This window comes from Euprymna scolopes, chromosome 43, assembly GCF_053919585.1.
Source record: "Euprymna scolopes isolate OS-2025 chromosome 43, ASM5391958v1, whole genome shotgun sequence".
Lineage (NCBI taxonomy): Eukaryota > Metazoa > Mollusca > Cephalopoda > Sepiida > Sepiolidae > Euprymna > Euprymna scolopes.
In genome coordinates, this window is record NC_136524.1 from 48,245,410 (window position 1) to 48,269,603 (window position 24,194).

Here is a 24,194-nt window from a genome sequence, read left to right on the forward strand (position 1 = left end):
GCATAATCTACACGGTGCCTACAAAGTCTGGCTACATAATTTACACGGTGTCCACAAAGTCTGGCTACATAATTTACACGGTGTCCACAAAGTCTGGCTACATAATTTACACGGTGTCCACAAAGTCTGGCTACATAATTTACACGGTGTCCACAAAGTCTGGCTGCATAATCTACACGGTGCCTACAAAGTCTGGCTACATAATTTACACGGTGTCCACAAAGTCTGGCTGCATAATCTACACGGTGTCCACAAAGTCTGGCTACATAATTTACACGGTGTCCACAAAGTCTGGCTGCATAATCTACACGGTGCCTACAAAGTCTGGCTACATAATTTACACGGTGTCCACAAAGTCTGGCTGCATAATCTACACGGTGCCTACAAAGTCTGGCTACATAATTTACACGGTGTCCACAAAGTCTGGCTGCATAATCTACACGGTGTCCACAAAGTCTGGCTACATAATTTACACGATGTCCACAAAGTCTGGCTGCATAATTTACACGATGTCCACAAAGTCTGGCTGCATAATTTACACGGTGTCCACAAAGTCTGGCTGCATAATTTACACGATGTCCACAAAGTCTGGCTGCATAATTTACATGATCTCCACAAAGTCTGGCTGCATAATTTACACGATGTCCACAAAGTCTGGCTGCATAATTTACACGGTGTCCACAAAGTCTGGCTGCATAATTTACACGATGTCCACAAAGTCTGGCTGCATAATTTACACGATCTCCACAAAGTCTGGCTGCATAATTTACACGATGTCCACAAAGTCTGGCTGCATAATTTACACGGTGTCCACAAAGTCTGGCTGCATAATTTACACGATGTCCACAAAGTCTGGCTGCATAATTTACACGGTGTCCACAAAGTCTGGCTGCATAATTTACACGATGTCCACAAAGTCTGGCTGCATAATTTACACGATCTCCACAAAGTCTGGCTGCATAATTTACACGATGTCCACAAAGTCTGGCTGCATAATTTACACGGTGTCCACAAAGTCTGGCTGCATAATTTACACGGTGTCCACAAAGTCTGGCTACATAATTTACACGGTGTCCACAAAGTCTGGCTGCATAATCTACACGGTGCCTACAAAGTCTGGCTACATAATTTACACGGTGTCCACAAAGTCTGGCTGCATAATCTACACGGTGCCTACAAAGTCTGGCTACATAATTTACACGGTGTCCACAAAGTCTGGCTGCATAATCTACACGGTGTCCACAAAGTCTGGCTACATAATTTACACGGTGTCCACAAAGTCTGGCTGCATAATTTACACGGTGTCCACAAAGTCTGGCTACATAATTTACACGGTGTCCACAAAGTCTGGCTGCATAATCTACACGGTGCCTACAAAGTCTGGCTACATAATTTACACGGTGTCCACAAAGTCTGGCTGCATAATCTACACGGTGTCCACAAAGTCTGGCTACATAATTTACACGGTGTCCACAAAGTCTGGCTACATAATTTACACGGTGTCCACAAAGTCTGGCTACATAATTTACACGGTGTCCACAAAGTCTGGCTGCATAATCTACACGGTGCCTACAAAGTCTGGCTACATAATTTACACGGTGTCCACAAAGTCTGGCTGCATAATCTACACGGTGTCCACAAAGTCTGGCTACATAATTTACACGGTGTCCACAAAGTCTGGCTGCATAATCTACACGGTGCCTACAAAGTCTGGCTACATAATTTACACGGTGTTCACAAAGTCTGGCTGCATAATCTACACGGTGCCTACAAAGTCTGGCTACATAATTTACACGGTGTCCACAAAGTCTGGCTGCATAATCTACACGGTGTCCACAAAGTCTGGCTACATAATTTACACGGTGTTCACAAAGTCTGGCTGCATAATCTACACGGTGCCTACAAAGTCTGGCTACATAATTTACACGGTGTCCACAAAGTCTGGCTGCATAATTTACACGATGTCCACAAAGTCTGGCTGCATAATTTACACGATGTCCACAAAGTCTGGCTACATAATTTACACGGTGTCCACAAAGTCTGGCTGCATAATTTACACGGTGTCCACAAAGTCTGGCTGCATAATTTACACGATGTCCACAAAGTCTGGCTGCATAATTTACACGGTGTCCACAAAGTCTGGCTGCATAATTTACACGATGTCCACAAAGTCTGGCTGCATAATTTACACGATCTCCACAAAGTCTGGCTACATAATTTACACGATGTCCACAAAGTCTGGCTGCATAATTTACACGGTGTCCACAAAGTCTGGCTGCATAATTTACACGATGTCCACAAAGTCTGGCTGCATAATTTACACGGTGTCCACAAAGTCTGGCTGCATAATTTACACGATGTCCACAAAGTCTGGCTGCATAATTTACACGATCTCCACAAAGTCTGGCTGCATAATTTACACGGTGTCCACAAAGTCTGGCTACATAATTTACACGGTGTCCACAAAGTCTGGCTGCATAATCTACACGGTGCCTACAAAGTCTGGCTACATAATTTACACGGTGTCCACAAAGTCTGGCTGCATAATCTACACGGTGCCTACAAAGTCTGGCTACATAATTTACACGGTGTTCACAAAGTCTGGCTGCATAATCTACACGGTGCCTACAAAGTCTGGCTACATAATTTACACGGTGTCCACAAAGTCTGGCTGCATAATTTACACGGTGTCCACAAAGTCTGGCTACATAATTTACACGGTGTCCACAAAGTCTGGCTACATAATTTACACGGTGTCCACAAAGTCTGGCTACATAATTTACACGGTGTCCACAAAGTCTGGCTACATAATTTACACGGTGTCCACAAAGTCTGGCTACATAATCTACACGGTGCCTACAAAGTCTGGCTACATAATTTACACGGTGTCCACAAAGTCTGGCTGCATAATCTACACGGTGTCCACAAAGTCTGGCTACATAATTTACACGGTGTCCACAAAGTCTGGCTGCATAATCTACACGGTGCCTACAAAGTCTGGCTACATAATTTACACGGTGTTCACAAAGTCTGGCTGCATAATCTACACGGTGCCTACAAAGTCTGGCTACATAATTTACACGGTGTCCACAAAGTCTGGCTGCATAATCTACACGGTGTCCACAAAGTCTGGCTACATAATTTACACGGTGTTCACAAAGTCTGGCTGCATAATCTACACGGTGCCTACAAAGTCTGGCTACATAATTTACACGGTGTCCACAAAGTCTGGCTGCATAATTTACACGATGTCCACAAAGTCTGGCTGCATAATTTACACGATGTCCACAAAGTCTGGCTACATAATTTACACGGTGTCCACAAAGTCTGGCTGCATAATTTACACGGTGTCCACAAAGTCTGGCTGCATAATTTACACGATGTCCACAAAGTCTGGCTGCATAATTTACACGGTGTCCACAAAGTCTGGCTGCATAATTTACACGATGTCCACAAAGTCTGGCTGCATAATTTACACGATCTCCACAAAGTCTGGCTACATAATTTACACGATGTCCACAAAGTCTGGCTGCATAATTTACACGGTGTCCACAAAGTCTGGCTGCATAATTTACACGATGTCCACAAAGTCTGGCTGCATAATTTACACGGTGTCCACAAAGTCTGGCTGCATAATTTACACGATGTCCACAAAGTCTGGCTGCATAATTTACACGATCTCCACAAAGTCTGGCTGCATAATTTACACGATGTCCACAAAGTCTGGCTGCATAATCTACACGGTGCCTACAAAGTCTGGCTACATAATTTACACGATGTCCACAAAGTCTGGCTACATAATTTACACGGTGTCCACAAAGTCTGGCTACATAATTTACACGGTGCCTACAAAGTCTGGCTACATAATTTACACGGTGTCCACAAAGTCTGGCTACATAATTTACACGGTGTCCACAAAGTCTGGCTACATAATTTACACGGTGCCTACAAAGTCTGGCTACATAATTTACACGATGTCCACAAAGTCTGGCTACATAATTTACACGGTGTCCACAAAGTCTGGCTACATAATTTACACGGTGCCTACAAAGTCTGGCTACATAATTTACACGATGTCCACAAAGTCTGGCTACATAATTTACACGATGTCCACAAAGTCTGGCTACATAATTTACACGGTGCCTACAAAGTCTGGCTACATAATTTACACGATGTCCACAAAGTCTGGCTACATAATTTACACGATGTCCACAAAGTCTGGCTACATAATTTACACGGTGTCCACAAAGTCTGGCTACATAATTTACACGGTGTCCACAAAGTCTGGCTACATAATTTACACGATGTCCACAAAGTCTGGCTACATAATTTACACGGTGCCTACAAAGTCTGGCTACATAATTTACACGATGTCCACAAAGTCTGGCTACATAATTTACACGATGTCCACAAAGTCTGGCTACATAATTTACACGGTGCCTACAAAGTCTGGCTACATAATTTACACGATGTCCACAAAGTCTGGCTACATAATTTACACGATGTCCACAAAGTCTGGCTACATAATTTACACGGTGCCTACAAAGTCTGGCTACATAATTTACACGATGTCCACAAAGTCTGGCTACATAATTTACACGATGTCCACAAAGTCTGGCTACATAATTTACACGGTGCCTACAAAGTCTGGCTACATAATTTACACGATGTCCACAAAGTCTGGCTACATAATTTACACGATGTCCACAAAGTCTGGCTACATAATTTACACGGTGTCCACAAAGTCTGGCTACATAATTTACACGGTGTCCACAAAGTCTGGCTACATAATTTACACGATGTCCACAAAGTCTGGCTACATAATTTACACGGTGCCTACAAAGTCTGGCTACATAATTTACACGATGTCCACAAAGTCTGGCTACATAATTTACACGATGTCCACAAAGTCTGGCTACATAATTTACACGGTGCCTACAAAGTCTGGCTACATAATTTACACGATGTCCACAAAGTCTCGCTACATAATTTACACGATGTCCACAAAGTCTGGCTACATAATTTACACGGTGTCCACAAAGTCTGGCTACATAATTTACACGGTGTCCACAAAGTCTGGCTACATAATTTACACGATGTCCACAAAGTCTGGCTACATAATTTACACGGTGCCTACAAAGTCTGGCTACATAATTTACACGATGTCCACAAAGTCTGGCTACATAATTTACACGGTGTCCACAAAGTCTGGCTACATAATTTACACGATGTCCACAAAGTCTGGCTACATAATTTACACGGTGCCTACAAAGTCTGGCTACATAATTTACACGATGTCCACAAAGTCTGGCTACATAATTTACACGATGTCCACAAAGTCTGGCTACATAATTTACACGGTGCCTACAAAGTCTGGCTACATAATTTACACGATGTCCACAAAGTCTGGCTACATAATTTACACGATGTCCACAAAGTCTGGCTACATAATTTACACGGTGCCTACAAAGTCTGGCTACATAATTTACACGATGTCCACAAAGTCTGGCTACATAATTTACACGGTGTCCACAAAGTCTGGCTACATAATTTACACGGTGCCTACAAAGTCTGGCTACATAATTTACACGATGTCCACAAAGTCTGGCTACATAATTTACACGATGTCCACAAAGTCTGGCTACATAATTTACACGGTGTCCACAAAGTCTGGCTACATAATTTACACGGTGCCTACAAAGTCTGGCTACATAATTTACACGATGTCCACAAAGTCTGGCTACATAATTTACACGGTGCCTACAAAGTCTGGCTACATAATTTACACGGTGTCCACAAAGTCTGGCTACATAATTTACACGGTGTCCACAAAGTCTGGCTACATAATTTACACGATGTCCACAAAGTCTGGCTACATAATTTACACGGTGCCTACAAAGTCTGGCTACATAATTTACACGATGTCCACAAAGTCTGGCTACATAATTTACACGATGTCCACAAAGTCTGGCTACATAATTTACACGATGTCCACAAAGTCTGGCTGCATAATTTACACGATGTCCACAAAGTCTGGCTACATAATTTACACGGTGTCCACAAAGTCTGGCTACATAATTTACACGGTGCCTACAAAGTCTGGCTACATAATTTACACGATGTCCACAAAGTCTGGCTGCATAATTTACACGATGTCCACAAAGTCTGGCTGCATAATTTACACGGTGTCCACAAAGTCTGGCTGCATAATCTACACGGTGCCTACAAAGTCTGGCTACATAATTTACACGGTGTCCACAAAGTCTGGCTGCATAATCTACACGGTGCCTACAAAGTCTGGCTACATAATTTACACGGTGTCCACAAAGTCTGGCTGCATAATCTACACGGTGTCCACAAAGTCTGGCTACATAATTTACACGATGTCCACAAAGTCTGGCTGCATAATTTACACGGTGTCCACAAAGTCTGGCTACATAATTTACACGGTGTCCACAAAGTCTGGCTGCATAATCTACACGGTGCCTACAAAGTCTGGCTACATAATTTACACGGTGTCCACAAAGTCTGGCTGCATAATCTACACGGTGCCTACAAAGTCTGGCTACATAATTTACACGGTGTCCACAAAGTCTGGCTACATAATTTACACGGTGTCCACAAAGTCTGGCTACATAATTTACACGGTGTCCACAAAGTCTGGCTACATAATTTACACGGTGTCCACAAAGTCTGGCTGCATAATCTACACGGTGCCTACAAAGTCTGGCTACATAATTTACACGGTGTCCACAAAGTCTGGCTGCATAATCTACACGGTGTCCACAAAGTCTGGCTACATAATTTACACGGTGTCCACAAAGTCTGGCTGCATAATCTACACGGTGCCTACAAAGTCTGGCTACATAATTTACACGGTGTTCACAAAGTCTGGCTGCATAATCTACACGGTGCCTACAAAGTCTGGCTACATAATTTACACGGTGTCCACAAAGTCTGGCTGCATAATCTACACGGTGCCTACAAAGTCTGGCTACATAATTTACACGGTGTCCACAAAGTCTGGCTGCATAATCTACACAGTGCCCACAAAGTCTGGCTGCATAATTTACACGGTGTCCACAAAGTCTGGCTGCATAATCTACACAGTGCCCACAAAGTCTGGCTGCATAATCTACACGGTGCCCACAAAGTCTGGCTACATAATGTAGCCAGACTTTGTGGACACCCTGTATTTAGTATACACAGTTTACATTTCTGCTATGGTTTTAATGAGAACAGAAAACCATAATTTACAAAGTCATAATGCATTTGCTTTTTTTTCAGATTTTCAGAAAAATATGTGAAATGCATTCTCCTTTGTGCAAACGGCCACAATGCAAGCAGCCTGTTCGTCCAACTGGTCATTGCTGCAACATTTGTGGTAAGAAAATTTGAATAAAAGTTATTTTTTATTTATTTATTTTTAGAAATTAACTCATTTATGGATTAAATAGGTGTCATAAGCAAGCCTATTTTAAACTGCAAACATTTGTAATTATGTTACTAAATTTTTGAGATGAGGATTAATAATTTGTATCATTTGAATTCTTTAGACTACTATTCTCATCTTGAATGTTATTTTCAATGTTTTGGTCAATGTAGCCTCCAAACTTCTTCAGGTATATCTTATCAAACTTGAGAATGTGTCTGTCAAAATTCTTAGTAGAATTGTTCGTAAGGAATAGTGGCTAAAGTACTTGGTAAAATTCACTTGTAAACTTACATTGTTTTGGAGGTTAAAGGTTCAATCCTAAGTGTGGGTGACACTCAAAAAATACAATTGTGAATTACTTAAGATTTTTATCCAGTCATGACTGACAGAATGAGAACATGCTAAACCCCCCCCCCCCAAGATTAAATAGAGGACTAGGCTGAAATTCCATGCAGATTTTGGAGTTCAATAGAAAGATTCCCAAGAAATTCAATTTGCTGACATAGTTTTTCCAGCATTCTTTTTTAGATGCCTTAGTTACCTTATGAGATTTAGCTATGCTTAACTTGTATTCAATCAGATTTGAAGCTGTGGGTTGTTTTGAGAATTTCTTTAAAGCCATTTTTCACAATCTTTTACTCTCTGCAGGGGGGCAGTCAGCGTATTCTACAGCCCCACTAACAGAGCGATATTTATGAGTTTCTGGTAAACACTGAACAAAGTTTTTCATATATATATATATATATATATATATATATATATATATATATATATTAACATTTTGGTAATTTTGATGCAAATTTATTATCTTTAAAATAAGACTGTAATGAAATGAAAAGAAAGAAATTAATTCATTTGAGTGATGGTGTGTGTGTGTGTGTGTGTGTGAGAGAGAGAGAGAGAGAGAGAGAGAGAGAGAGAGAGAGAGAGAGAGAGAGAGAGAGAACGGGGGACAGAGGTTAGAGCCATTTTATTTTAAACTTACAATTTAAAATCGGATTACATATCCTCCTGTGGCAGTCTATAGGTTGTTTTATTATTAAGAAGACAAAAAAAAAAATAATAATTTTCAAACGATCTTTGATTTTGACTGATCAGGTGATTAAGTGACTATTTTTTTTTTTTCTATGGAAGTCACTCAGAAAAAAGCCTGGCACCATTTGATGTAGGAAATTAAAAATAACAAAAGATCTTCCCTCTGAATCAAGTGTTCCCGATTTCCAAGCCACAGACAGGTATCAGATCACGGAGAATTTCTAATTTCCAACAAACTTTGGATAGTCTGACTTATTAAGCTACCCAAATAAATTTGGTACCATTGTTTATGGATCACAAAGATGCATATGTCTACAGTAAAGTTTTCTGTATATGATAAAAATAAAATTTTGTTTTGGGATAGCTGCAATACATGTTTCCATAGTCAACTGTATTTACCTAACTTATTTTTTTTTTTTTATAATGCATGGTACAAAAGTTGGTTTAAAGTGAAATACCAACATCATCTTGACAATTAAATAAACTTTATTTAAAAGTTTCTTTAAGCAAATTTTACATCTAAATAGATGGAGCCAGGTATATGTGATGGTCACGGGCAGCGTGGATGGTTGCTTGTAGAACTACATCCTGGACTGTTTGAATTCTAGCGGTTAAATCCTTATATAGAGATGTTCTCGAATATTCCAACCAGTTTGCTGTATCTCTACGTGTGGAAAAATAACATAGTTCCTTAATTCCATGCGTGCAAGTGGCTTGCTCACGACGTTGTGTCTATGTGTGGTTTTGAAAATGGTGATTGCTGTTCCTTTTATGGATTTGTTCCGTGTTTACATAATTGGCGCTTTAAAATAATGTTCCCATGTAGTAAGCATTCCGAACGTGAAAATATACCTGTGTTTAATAAACCTAGCAAAAATCAACCAATGATCAGATTTTTGTGAAATTTTCAATACTTGTCCATTTTAGAATGACATTACATATAAAATGCAGATTTCCTAAAATATACGAAGGGAATTATATTTTTTAGTGCGGGGCCCCTCCCATTATTTATTTTTTTTTGAAATTTGAACAAAATATATTTATATCTATCAAAATTTCTATTATGAAACATAAGAGTTCAAATAAGTAAAAAATATTTATTGTTTAAAAATTTAAATACACATATTGAACAAAAACTTACCTTGAAGTTGCAATTAAAAAAATAATATAAATATAATATTATGTCTTTTTAATATAGCGTTCTTTTTTTCTAATTAATATATACTATAATCAGTTGAATTGCCAAGAAAAAGAAACTTACTAAAATTAATTAATTTTTAAAAGATTAAAATTTCATTATTTCAAAATGTTCCGTTACAACATAGATTTTTAATTAATTGTGTTTAATTTTTATTTTTTTAAAATTAAGTTTTAATATAAACATGACTCTTGTCAGATATTTGTTTGTCTTTTTACCGAACAAAAGTATGGAAGCCGGTAGTTAGTTAACACAATGAACATTCAGTAAAACCGTATTTCATATTTAATATACAAATGTTTATAATATTATTAATCATTAAACTGTGTAAATCTTAAAACCTAACAAAATTATAACAAAGGTTAATTATTAATTGCAGAAGATAAACAAAGGTTTTTTAAAATCTTTAAGTCGCTTCTGCTTTTCCATAGTTCGTATAGTTAACAGAAGTTTGACGTCACGGAATCATGCGCTCCTTTTTTTCATAATTCTTCACATTTGTTTGGCAGTGCCTATCGATATCGATAATTATTTATTAAAGAAAATAAAAAATAGAATTTGATGAAAACGATCGTAAGACACAGGAAAGTTCAAAAGGGAGGTAATTTTCTGCTTTGATTTAAACAAGATGGCGGCAATTTTTCACCTGCTAACACGATGAAAGTTGTTTTTTTTTGTTTTTTTTGTACTTGTACAGATTAATCAAGACATTAAAAAAATGAAAATATCGAAAAAAAAAGGTTATACTGTACGTATTCGTTCTGAACTGAAGATCTCCGAAAAAACATTTCCCTTAATTTTATCGAGTAGGTTTTTTTGGTTTTTTGGGGGGTTTTGTTTTTTGTTTTGTTTTTTTTTTACAGCTGAATAACACGTTTTTATGACAGCACGTTGATGATAGACATCTTGGATTTTTTCTTAATTTTTGTTTGGAGTTGAGAAACGCCAAAGGGAGATAAATCCAGTTAAAGCGCTGATACCCCCCCCCCTATCTTTAATACTAGCTTTTCGGGTTTGTATTACTGTACACATAGATTCGAAAAAGTTGTGAAAAAACAAATATATAACAAATAAATGTTATCAAAGGCAAGATAAGTTACTTTTCTACCTAACTGGATATATTTTTTGTGTTTTTATTCAATGTAACATATTTATTCAGCTCGAAAAACATGCAGTGTTTACCGATGTATTGAAAAATTCAAAATGGAGGCCGACTCTCTCTTAAACACGGTAAGTTTGGGGAAAGGTGTTATAAATAAAAAACTATACAAAATACTATTAAAACCCCGCCGAATATATGTCAACCTATGTCACGGTAACATATATTGAGCGAGTTTTTAACAGTATTATAACCGGTTTTTTATTTATTACACCTTTTTCCAAACTTACCGTGTTAAAGAGAGAATCGGCCGCCATCTTGAATTTTCCAATACATCGGTAAACACTGTATGCTTTTCGAGCTTAATAAACATGTTAAATTGAATAAAAACACGAAAATTATATCCAGTTTGGTAGAAAAGTAACTTATCCGTTTTGTTTAATAATTCAGTAATATTCAGGTAATTTCGACTGCATAATTTCGAAGCTACTATTGTAACTTATTAGAATTGACAAAAAAATCCGTTGAAACCGTTGTTGTTTTTTTTTATCTGGAAATTCCGTTGACTACAAAATCTCGTCTCAATTCTGTAGAAGCGCTCATAAACATTTTTTCTGTATTTTTTTTTTTTTAATTGAATGTAATTCTAAATAAGCATCAAATGTAGTCTCTATTTATTTGTCTTCCTGCAAGGATAACGTTATATAAAGGCTCCTCAACCAGATTAGTGGAGGAGAAATCTTTCACGACTGAGACAATTTTTATTTTTTGTTCCTTTTCTCAACGTTAAAAAAACCTTGGTGTCTACCTGTCCTGTGGGGAGGCATTGTAAATAGGAACTATAGATATAGGACTTTTTTCTTTCTTTCTTTCTTTTTTATCACATATTTATTTTTTATCACATATTTATTTATTTTGTTCTTTTCTTTTTAACTTTAAAAGTTGTTTTTGCGCATGCGCGTGATCAAAAAACTCGCCATGTCATGTGACTTGTGACGTCACTGGACAGTTTTTTTTTTCGATTTGTGAAACGTCGATGGGACTTTTACAACTTGCCATGGAATTTACGAATATGCTTGATAAATATAAATCAAATGGATTAAATACGGCAATAACATGAATTTCGGATATTATTTACACACCTAAACTCAAATGTGCTTTTATAAATGTGCTGAAAGTAAATGAGGTACGTATTCTTAAATGTTACTGTGTAACGTTCTATTGTCTTAAACACTGGCGCTCTTATTAATCTTTATGAAACTATTTGTGTTTTTCTACAATATATATTTTAAATATTAATAAGTCTTAATATTTTCATATTTAGCAATATATCTATAGATAGATATAATAAATATAACATTCGTTTTATAATTTCTTGTCGGCAGGTGCCCTTTGTTTGCAGGTTCATCTACAACCGTATATCCGCCATATTTATTTTCAGCTTTTTTCTTTTTAAGTTTACAGTCAAAATGAAGATAAATTTTAAAGTAATTAATTCGTAAATACATCCCCCGGTTTTTGTTGTTTTTCTTTTGCTATTTATAAAAAGTATCTCTTTCTAAAAACTTATCAAGGCAATTTAATTTTTATTTATTTTTTTTTTTGTGAGAATTTAACGTTAGCTTTTCATTTCTTTCTCTCTTTTTTCTCCCCCCCCCCGTCCTAACTTTTAACTTTTAATAGAAATCTTTAAAATTATTTTTACTTTCTTCTTATTGCACATAAAAATCTCACGTTGGTTCACCAAAAAAAAAAAAAAAAAAAAAAAAAAAAAATGGGCGGACATACAGACACTAGTGAAACCTCTCTAGCGAAATGCGCATCGCCGCATCGGCTCCGATGTTGTACGCAGTTCGACTTACGGAGCACATAGTTTTTTTGCTTGTTCGGATTGTTTTTTATGGATATTTTTTATTTTGGCTTGAACTTTGCGAATTATTTTTTGTGATTGTTTTTAATTTTTTATTTTATTTATTGGGGGGGGGAGTTATAGTTATAGGTAATTATTAACAGGAAAATTGGTGCAAGTCCAGATTAGCACTTGTGGGTGGCGATAAACAAAAAACTTATCGAAACACAGTGAAATGTTATTTGATGCTAGTGCACTTATTGATCCGTATTATTTTTAAATGATATTTTCAAGTTTAATTAAAGTTTTACGATGCTTGTTTTTTAAATTGTTAGGTGAACGTACAGAATAGGTACACAACACCCTCCCGTCCCCATGTTAGGAATGGCTTTCTAAATAATGTGATTATTTATAGAAAAAAAAGGGTTTGTATTACTGTACACATAGATTCGAAAAAGTTGTCAAAAAACAAATATAGAACAAATAAATGTTATCAAAGGCAAGATAAGTTACTTTTCTACCTAACTGGATATAATTCACGTGTTTTTATTCAGTGTAACATGTTTATTCAGCTCGAAAAACATGCAATGTTTACCGATGTATTGGAAAATTCAAAATGGCAGCCGACTGTCTCTCGGAGAGGGTACGTTTGGGAAAAGGTATTATAAATAATAAACTAGACAAAATACTGTTAGAAATTCGCTCAATATATGTTACCGTGACATAAGTTGACATGTATTCGGTTGTTTTCTAACAGTATTTTGTCTAGTTTATTATTTATAATACCTTTTCCTAAACGTACCCTCTTCGAGAGACAGTCGGCTGCCATTTTGAATTTTCCAATACATCGGTAAACATTGCATGTTTTTCGAGCTGAATAAACATGTTACATTGAATAAAAACACGTGAATTATATCCAGTTAGGTAGAAAAGTAACTTATCTTGCCTTTGATAACATTTATTTGTTCTATATTTGTTTTTTGACAACTTTTTCGAATCTATGTGTACAGTAATACAAACCCCCCCCCCAAAAAAAACTACTTAACGAGAACACTACTGTTTTTTTTTGTTTTTTTTTTATAATTATTTTTGGTAAATTTTTAGATAAGGTTCACCTCCACAATTTTCTTTTAACTGACGACTTATATAGGTGTTCGACTATGCTGAATACGGAAATCGCATTGAAATTTTGCAGAAAGTAGTTATCGAGATATAAAAAGTTGTATTATGCATTGTATTCTTTAGCGGCCATCTTTGTTACGCACGTAGATTTGTTTATGGCGCACGCACGCGCATAAAAAGATTTCCGTATTCAGCATAGTCGAAAACCTATAAAAGTCATTTAAAAGAAAATTGTGGAGGTGGACCTAATCTAAAAAAAAAAAAAAATACCTTATTTTTAAGTTGCCTTTAACTAATAATCCGAAAAAGCGCAAAGTTCAAGCCCAAATAAATAAATCTAGGCCACACACGCAAAAATTCTTGTAAAAAAAAAAAATAATTGCTCCCTCAATCGAACTACGTACAACATCGTAGCCGATGCGTATTTCGCTATAGGAGTCTCAGTCACTCGTGTACGTCAGCCGAAAAAAATGATTTTACTTCTTGTATTTTAGAATTACTCGTGTCTTCAAACTATCTATATTGAAGCCTTATTGAGGCTTCTAAAATAAAACGTTGAGAAATGTGATACGGAAAGTGGGATTGAAGAGTCAGCATTCGCCGAGGTGGGCGGGAGGAGGCACTCCTCCAGCCTGCAAAAAAATGCATGGCCTGCCATTTCCGTCGGGCGATTAGTAATAAACTGACAACTTGTCCAAGAGAGAAGGCAAATCCTGGGATGGTGGACCTCCTAGAACTGCACAGGGCCAAAATCGTATCGCAACCAACACGAAAAAGACCGTTTCCGTTTCAGAAATGTTGGTTTTTGATGCCAAGGGGACAAATTCCAAGATGATTATTACTACTACAAAATCAGTCCAAGGATGGCCTTGTTGTTGGGCTGAGGTTCAATCTTTGGCTAATCACTCTACCAAGCTTTATCGGCAAAGCCATTACAATATCGAGGCGTGAGTTCATTGCGAGGAAAACAATTCTGTGCGGATATTAAAATAATCTGTACTTGTTAAGATGTAGTCGACAGATCGATTTTTTTAAATAAGCAAAACAACTTACTTGTCATGTCGAAAATAATATTTAAGAATTACGAAAATTCATTGAGTAGAACTGCTTTTGAGTTTTTAGTTTTAAAAAAATCCATCGCTATAGCATGAAACCCACCAGCTATTAAGGTGGCGAAAAAGTAAAGTATGTTCCCTGTATCTAGTGAAAATGCAATCCCCATCCCCCTTATTTTCCGTAAAAATTTTTGGTAAATATTCAGATACGTTACAACAGAACACCGACCACTCTAATTTGTTTTTTTAGGAGTAATCGAGATCGCTAACAACGAATCTGATAATCAAACCCGGGGCAAATTTACCATTTGCATGGTATTAACCCCTGAACCCACAAACTACTTTCTGACATTTTACAGCTTCCGTTTACGTTACACGCGAGCGCGCAGTAATAAACGACGGTTGTCGAATGTGCCTTTACGTAGCAAACTGCCTTTTCACATGGCGTATGAATCTTTTGTGGAACATTTTAACTTGTACGTGGATCGTGTCTAACAGGGAACCAGGATTCTGGGCAGCAAAATGTCTGTTCACATTACAATGTAATGCTTACGTTTTGCAGCTTAGTATAGCCAGGGAAGCAGAAAACAGGAAGAGAATTCCAAATGTTGTATTTGGTGTTATAAGGCATTAAATATTTATTTAAGAAACGAAATAGATGAAAATATCTTTTAGTGACAAGAGGTTTCCGAGAAAAAGAAAATAACAAAGTCCTTGTCATCAAGGTTTGTTAGGGTGAAAATAATTAGAAGTGTTTCTTGTTGTTTAGAAGTTTCCGAGAAGAGAATAACAAAGTCTTTGTCATTAAGAGTTGTTGTCAACGGTGAGCAAACGGCTTCTGTTGCTATGAGAGAGAAAGGGCAAGGACGTTCGAGTTAGTTGTTGCCACCGTTATTAGAACGCGAAAGAGTAATCCATGTGAGTCGTCCCGACAACCTCCACCAACTGCTGATGACGTAAACCCTTATATACTACACGCAGACGTAGTTGAAAAACAGTTTGTGCTACTGCTGCGATCAGAGGAAACATTTTGTTGAATTGCAATGTCACAATTACCCTTCCTGTGGGGGGATGTTCGTTTCCTGGAGTTCGCATTTGTTTGTTTCTATTTAAATTTGGTATGTCTGTGAATGAATTTAGACTAAATTTGCCACTTGTAGTCCTTTTAGATTTTATCACATATTTTCGTATCTCATCTGTCTAAATTTTTCTGGTCTTCTCTCTCTTGGCATAGCTATTTCCTTGGTCGATGTGTTTTGCCCGATAATTCTATCGTAGTGAAAGGATGGGTACAAAAAACATAGTTTCTGACAATGCGTCGTTAACAATCGATCGAATATCATAGTTAAGCACAGGTCGTCACCATTGTCGCTTATGTATTGACGTCGTCATATTAAGTGGCTGCTCCTGATGTTTGCGTGTCTTCGCTCCTGCTGATGCAATCTGTGTATTGTTTACATATTGTTATAGGCTCGATGGAGATCTTGTGTTTCACAATATAACACAAAGTCGAGCTGTCACAGGAAATAAACTATCTAGAGATCACAACAGTAAGGGGAGCACAGGAGGAATGATTTGCTGCTTGTCGGTTTAATCGTGGAGTATGTACGTCGAGGGGGCGGTGCGGTGTGGTGTGCAGTGTGCACAAGGTCTACGCACTCATCAGAGTACATTCCGGTACTTTATGAAATTAACCTTGCGCTATTTGATAAATCAAAAAAAAAAAAGTAAATAAAATCAATGCCTTACATCAATCGGAGGTTATGTTAAGTGTTAACACATAGGTATTCTATGTTGAAACATAAACTTCATGGCCACCGATATATCACGTGACTCGTGTTTATGTAAAACGCGTACTGCGTGAAACAAACGTCAAGGTTACTACAAGACGTCTTAGTTTATACACATTGCTTCAATGTAGACTTATTTAGAAAAGTAAACAAACTATTAGTAGAAACGCTTAATAATTGTCGTTGTTTGTAAGTTAAAATCTTAACATTTGTAATATAATAAGAAAAAATAGTCGGAAAAAAAAGTTGTCACATTTTTCGGTACTAGTGCATGCTGGCCTGGGCGTGGCTAATCACTCGCTCGGATTTCTCCGTAAAATGACGTCACATGCTGCCATCTGACGGAGAAAATGGACGAGGGGTGGGGGTGGGGGGGCTAACAGCGCCAAATACAAGTGATAAGCCACGCCCAGGCCAGCTCATAAAAAAAAAAGATGTGACTACTTCTTTTTAATAAATGTAAGTTTCTTTTTCTCTTTTTTTTTTTTTTTTTTTTTTTTATTATTTTCACTTAAAAATAATGTAAAAAATTCATCTCCCATACTCTTCGAATCGGAACAAAAATTAAAATTGTCGCAGTCTAGAAGGATTTCTCATTCACTGATCTAGCAGAGAAAAGAAAATAGTGTCAGAATAGGATGCAAGTCGAAAGTTTAACCCAGCTTTTAACATTTTACATACCCATCATGAAACGAAAATGTTGTTCCAAAAGTGAGTTTTCACTAGGAAAATCAAATTTCATGAGGAAGCGAAAATGTTGTCTTAATCTGAGTTAGGCAACTCTAGTCGAACTGGCGATCACGGCTCTCCAAATTGTAGCGCCATGGTAATGTCGGGAAGTTGCTGCTTATTATTTAAAATTTTTAGGCTGAATTCTGGACTTGCTCCTAGAATAGATGGCGCCTGTTCATGATATGGTCTTAATTAGGCAAGGCCAAAAAATGAAGGAAAAAAAAGTTTTTTTTATCAAACAAATTAGAATCTATTAAAATCCATTATTCTTGGGCAACTTTTTCTTTTCCAAAAAGATAAAAGCCTGAATTTTATGTGAAAAGCTAAGGAAAAAATGTACACATAGATTCGAAAAAGTTGTCAAAAAACAAATATAGAACAAATAAATGTTATCAAGGGCAAGATAAGTTACTTTTCTACCTAACTGGATATGTTTTTAGTGTTTTTATTCGATGTAACCTGTTTATTCAGCTTCAAAAACAGTGTTTACCGTACCGATGTATTGAAAAATTTAAAATGGTGGCGGAGGTCGACTCTTTCTCTGATAAGTTTGGGAAAATGAGTTATAAATAATAAAAAAAAAAAAAAAAAAGTCAAAATACTGTTAAAAACCCGCCGAATATATGTCAGCCTATGTCACGGTAACATATTGAGCAAGATTCTAAAAGTATTTTGTTTGGTTTTTTATTTATAGCTCATTTTCCCAAACTTACCGCCTCAAAGAGAGTCGGCCGGCCGCCACCATTTTAAATTTTCTAATACATCGATAAACACTATGTTTTTCGAGCTGAATAAACATGTTACATTAAATATAAATACTAAAAACATATCGCGTTGGGTAGAAAGTAACTTACCTTGCCTTTGATAACATTTATTTGTTCTATATTTGTTTTTTGACAACTTTTTCGAATCTGTGTACAGTAAAACAAACCCTAGATTTCGAACAGCCAATGATGGAGTTGCTTTTCGATTAGGCAAAGAGAAATGTTTACCCAACTTCGTTTATGATGAACGTTTTATTTCAAAGAAATTTTAAAAATGAAGAATTCTTAAAGTTCATTTTTGTAAATTGAAAAATACTTTATTAAAATTAAATATTTTGCAATTAGAAAAATTAGTTTATTTTACTTATTGTCTCTTTTTGCAAAAAGATAGGTATTGCATTTAATCGATCATTTACTCATTGCATCTCTTCAGTCTTCGGTTAGTGATGAAGAAATCATTCTAGACAGAGGCAACTTTTTCAACATTGACTGAAAGATGAACTTTATAATTTTTAAGTGTTCCATTTCAGCCTCCTGTCAAAATGAATTTGTCAGTATATCTTACATTTCTATAAATTTGTGTTTTTTTTTTTTTTTTTTTTTCGTATATAAAAAAGAAATTTGTTTCCTTGTTTCACAGATAATTTCAGCGTCCTAAATTATTTGCAATAAAATATTTTAGTAAATGCTAGTTATCTCCCTTAGATGAAAAAAAAAACGAAAAAAACAAATCCCAAACAAGCGCCTAGTATATACTGTATTTTAAAACGCTAATTTTATTTTGAAAATTAATAAAATAAAAATAAATCGAAAAGAAAATCTAGAACCATCAATATGGGGAGGGAGGGGGATAATCCATTATTTTTAATTATTGGCAATAAGGAACGTCTGATTCGTCTAAGGGGCGTAACTCTACTTTGATAAGAGTTTAGGTTTTTTGTTTGTTTGTTTTTTTTTCCTACGCTAATTTGGGACGCTAATTGAAAGATGCGACTATTTTTTGTTTCAAACAAGATGTTATTTGTTTTTTTCAACTACATCTATAATATAAATCTCACCTGACTGTTTAAATGTATGTTTGTATGTTTTCAAAGTAAATGTATTAAGATGAGACATTTTGTTTTTTCAAAGATTTAAACTTCATGATTGCCAGTAGGTATTTTATCTTAAAACAAAATATTCGAGTAAATGTTAATAAAATAAATCATCATCACTGATATTTACTTTTTTTATTTGTTATATTAGATAAAATAGTTGAAAACATTTTTGTTTAAAAAAAAAAAATAAAAAAAAAATAAAATAATCGCACACCTTTCTTTTCTTATATAATTAGCGTCCCAAATTATTGTATGAAAAAAAAAATCTTAGCAAAACGTAGAATTACGTCCCGTAGACGAATCCGTTTTTCTTCATGATTGCCTATTTTTTTAATACTGAATGCAGACTATTGTTTATTTTTAAATGGTTACAATTGATTCATTAGTTTCAGTAATGAGACAAATATTGTATTGTGCTTATTTGTGGTCACTAGTGGCCAGAAAATAGCATTCGACTTTCTGCACTCAAATTATTTTTATACACAATCATCAGTGTAGAAAGTGATTATTACTACTGATAGGGAGATTCGAATTCGAATCTAGCCACACTTGACTTGTTTGCATCCTGCCACCAGTAATTAACACAAGAATTGAAAGGAGTTAAAATGTTGCATTGGCACTAAAGTTGACCGTGTTTTCTTTCCTTAAATGCATGCATGCACGCACGCACACATTAAGATCAAGGTTTGACAATTTTAAGATGAGTGGTCTCAGCAATAACAGCAAGTGCAGGTTTTGCTACACAGAAATAATGTTAACTACCTGACATCTACCTATAAAGTTCTGCTGGGGGACGACTACTATACAATGTTATGGTTATTCATTATAATATCTATTGATAGAATAGCGCCTGGTAATTTCAAACGAGGTTGCATTTTTGGGCAGATGGACAATAAAGGCTGTAAAGATAGCCTCTAACCCTTGCATGGCTAAAAGGGACTTCAAAATGCTATGGCCTTAAGAGGTTTCTCCCTTATTTCTCTTTCTGTAACCCTTAGTTTTTTTTTTTTTTTTTTTTAAATAGTATACTATTTTCGAAAAAAAAACCCAAAAAAAACTTTTGTTTTAAATCAATAAAAATCTTTAAAAAAAGGTACTTCGTAATAAAGGAAATTAAATTTCTGCTAAAACCAATGTTATCTACTTAATTGCTATATTGAATTTAGTAAAATATACAAAAATTACGAAAAACAGTAAAGTAGAAAATTACTTATTTATGAAAATAGTTATCAAAAAAATCCCAAGTTATATTTATATAATAATAATTAGAATTCCAAATTGAGTTACTTCCCTTGTTTAAGTTAATAATAATGGCATATCAATAAATTGTGAAAGTATGTTTTATGTAATAATGGAATAATGTTATTAATTGCGACATGGCAATTAAGTAGCCCATATCCTTGTACCCCTGGAGATACATAGGCCATCTACAACTTTGTAGATGCTTTTGTAGTAAGGAGTTCTTTTTTTCGGGGTGAGTGGGCTGGCCCCACGCCCAACCCTCCCAGAAGGTACATACAGCACCTAGCCTTCTCAAATGGTCACTTATCTGGTACTGACCAGGCTCAACATTGCTTAACTTCAGTGATCTGGCGAGAACCAGTGTGTCAACGTGATTATGCTGTGCATGCAATTAAGTGGATATTAATGAAAATTCAATTTTGCAACTTTCAATGTTTATTCTTATTATGAAAAAAGTGCTAAAAAAAACTTAATGTTTTGCCTATTTCGACCCCATTATTCTGGTGGTCATTGTCATCATAGAATTTCATTGTCATCATAGTGTTGAGTGTTATCCACTTTTCTGGGGGAGTTCAGAACCTGGTGAGAAGTCTTTTTTCAGAGGCTCATTGTTGTTGTCTTTGACCAATTCATTCCACCAATGCAAGCAGAAGGATGTTGTTGCTGTTTTTCAGAGATCTGTGACAAAAGTAGCAAAGCTTTTGCGGGATCGTAGTTGCTGCAGCACTTTTTGATGTCCAAATCGGTGATGATCCTCATCCTATTGATCTTTAACCTTTATCCTCAAATTGCACCTGACTTTGATAAGCGGTAACCTACTAGTAAAAAAAGGGGGGGGTCTTCGTTTTTAATATGCGCAAAATTAAGCATTTTCTCATTAAGCAATTCGTAAACTAAAGAATGCTAATAAGGGAGGTAACTACATCTAACCGGAAGCCAAGGGAAGATAAGTTTATGACAATTGAAACAAAATTCAGTAATCGCCAATGATCTTATTGAAAGTAATGAGCAAGAAAAGATAACTCTTCATGTGCACTACAAGGTTAAACTAAAATTGTTTGTTTATTAAAAAATAAAAATTGGCATACAGGCCTTTTGGTCAAGATCAAAGTGTAGTATCTGTTCTTCAGATGCTGCACTTCTATTTCTTCTCTTTCGGTGGAGGAGAAATCCTTCACGACTGAGACAATTTTTATTTTTGTACCTTTTCTCCACGTTAAAAAACGACCCTGGTGTCTAACTCTGTCTCGTGGGGAGGCATAGTAAATAGGTACAATAAGATACATGCTAGTTGTTAACCTCACTTGTTAATCCCTTCCCAATATTATGAAATTACTTTATTCAATGTTCTGATATAAATATGTTTCATTTTGGTCAAAGGAGGTGCAATAATATTGGGGATCGGGGAGAGGGGCGGGCTCTGCATTCTTGCTTAACATTCAAAAAAACTTAAATGGAAATACAGCATTTTACTTATTTTACACATAACTTGAAAATTATAAAACAAATAAGGAAAACATTAAGAAAGGGAATTAAAATAAAGTTCTGCCTGTCTTTGTTTACATTCTATGTCAGCTGATCATTCTGCATTATGGTGAATACCTGGGAAAAGTCCCTTCTGATTAATAATTATCACAAGATGGGACTTTATTTCTAGAGCATATCAAAGGTTGGCTGGCATGAAGGGTTGTTTTACAAGCTTGCTAGCTATGGAATTGCTTTACAATCATCAAATCTATTTTGTCTATTTTCATAAGACTTTTTGGTGTCCGTCAAGTCTAAAACATCAAGGATCTATTCTGAACCGAATTCACTTTGTGATCTTCATTAATGATTTACTCACTAATATTCTGAGATCATTTGTTGACATTTATGCATACAATATGATTAATTATGAAAAACATTGGTGATCAAGATCTTGTTAACATTGACTCTCACTTTTTCTGGTGTAATTGGGGGTGGGGGGAGTAGTCTATTACTTTTAACACTTTTCAAACCAATCTTCTCTTTCTTTTGCCCCATCAAAAAGTATGACTCTCTTCTTGAAGAAGTCCTTGTTTTTGTAAGCACTTCTGGGATTGATTTTCACTCCAGATCTGAAATGGAAGACTCACCTCAAATCTGTTGCTAAGGTTGCTGGAGAACAAAAAAAAAAAAAAAATGGTTGGCTCATTCAATCGTTTCAGAAAGTACCTAACTCCTAATGTAATCCTCTACCTATACAAAAGCCTGATTTGTTCTGTAAAGTGCTGCTCTCAAATCCTAACTCTAACCTTAACACTAACTTCTAATGCAATCCTCAAAAAAAGCCCAATTCATTCTACGGTAAAGTACTACTGTCATATCCTAACCTTAACCCTTACTCCTAATGCAATCCTTAACTTGTAAAGGAACCTGGTTCGTTCTAAAATAAAGTATTGTTGTACTGTGCTGGTTGGCCCTCATCCAGGTAGCTGGCTAGCTGCACACATTGCAGATCTCATTATACATATCCAAGAATCCTTATCATGAGTATAGACTGCAAAGAGCTTCCACCCTATACTCTCTGCAGCAGCTCTTTCCAAAGCAACTGTGGTTAGTCTCTCTTTCTCACCTACAAGGGATTTACAAATCTCAAAATAACTTGTTTGCACCATCCAAGTGTTCACGGTGTCCATACGAACAATATGTTTTTCTTTTTTGGTCTGTTAATATCCATGAAGCCAAGCTGTTCAGCAGATCTTGTGATTATACAATTGCCACATCTTCTGATTGTAGATTGCAAATCTGTCTAATCTCTGTCCTGCTGCTGTTGTTGCTGTCGTCGTCGGTCTGTTTTGGCTAAAGCTCAGATTTCATCTTCACAGAGCATTGCACTGCAAATATAGGATTTATTACAGTAGAAAAATCTGAGCATGAAAAGTAACATGGTTAAGCTTAAACATGGAAAAGTAAAGGACTAGTTGTTAAAACTGGAAAAGAAAAGGACAAGATATTCTAGTAAAAAATATAATAAATTTATAACTTAAAATATTGCAGCATTAAGAATTTTTATAAAAAAACAATTTATAACCTTATATAATCAATTAATGTTGCAATATTTTAAGTTATAAATTTATTATATTTTCTACTAGAATATCTTGTTCTTTTCTTTTCCAGTTTTAACAACTAGTCCTTTACTTTTCCATGTTTAAGCTTAACCATGCTCACATTTTTCTATTGTAATCCATGATTTTCGCTTGTTCTTTGTTTAATGTCAGTCTTATTTTCTTGCCCCCATAAACACATATGTAATAACAATGTACGGCACTCGTCTGCTTTCAATAAAATCCCCCAATTATCTCCCTTTCATGCTTTCATTCTCTCTGTTTCACTTGTTTTTTTTTTTTTTTTTTTTTTTTTTTTTTTTTTACAAAGGCATCACCACATTATCAAGGCCCAGAGGCCACTCAAGGATAAGGGTTAAAGAGTGTACAGTAGAAATTGGTCAATATAGTAATCATTAGTAATGAAAATTTGGTAAATTTAATAACTTATATGGAACGGCTCATCAAGAACTTATTTACTTTAGACTTGAACACAACCATATTGTAGTCAGCCGGAAAGCAGGAAAACGGAAGACAATTCCACAGGCGTGCAGTTCTAAGAAAGAAGCTTTGTTCATGGAATCTACGTTTAGGTTTAGCCACAGATAAAGAGTGGGGGAAATTATTGATAGTGTTTACAGCTAGACGAGTGTTTCTTGTGAAAGTTTGGCGAGGGGGGACCAAAGATTGAAGCTCAGTTGAACACTTTCC

At 35.8% G+C, this 24,194-nt stretch overlaps 1 protein-coding gene across 1 annotated transcript in view; it reads left to right on the forward strand.

Annotated features, from left to right (window-relative positions):
- The window catches only part of LOC145268325 (protein amnionless-like), a 183,693-nt gene that overhangs the window by 126,119 nt on the left and 33,380 nt on the right, over nt 1-24,194 (forward strand). Inside the window, exon 6 of the mRNA XM_080123816.1 lies at nt 7,288-7,384. Within this exon, the coding sequence (XP_079979942.1) occupies nt 7,288-7,384 (97 nt within the window). The remainder of the gene's footprint in view (nt 1-7,287; nt 7,385-24,194) is intronic.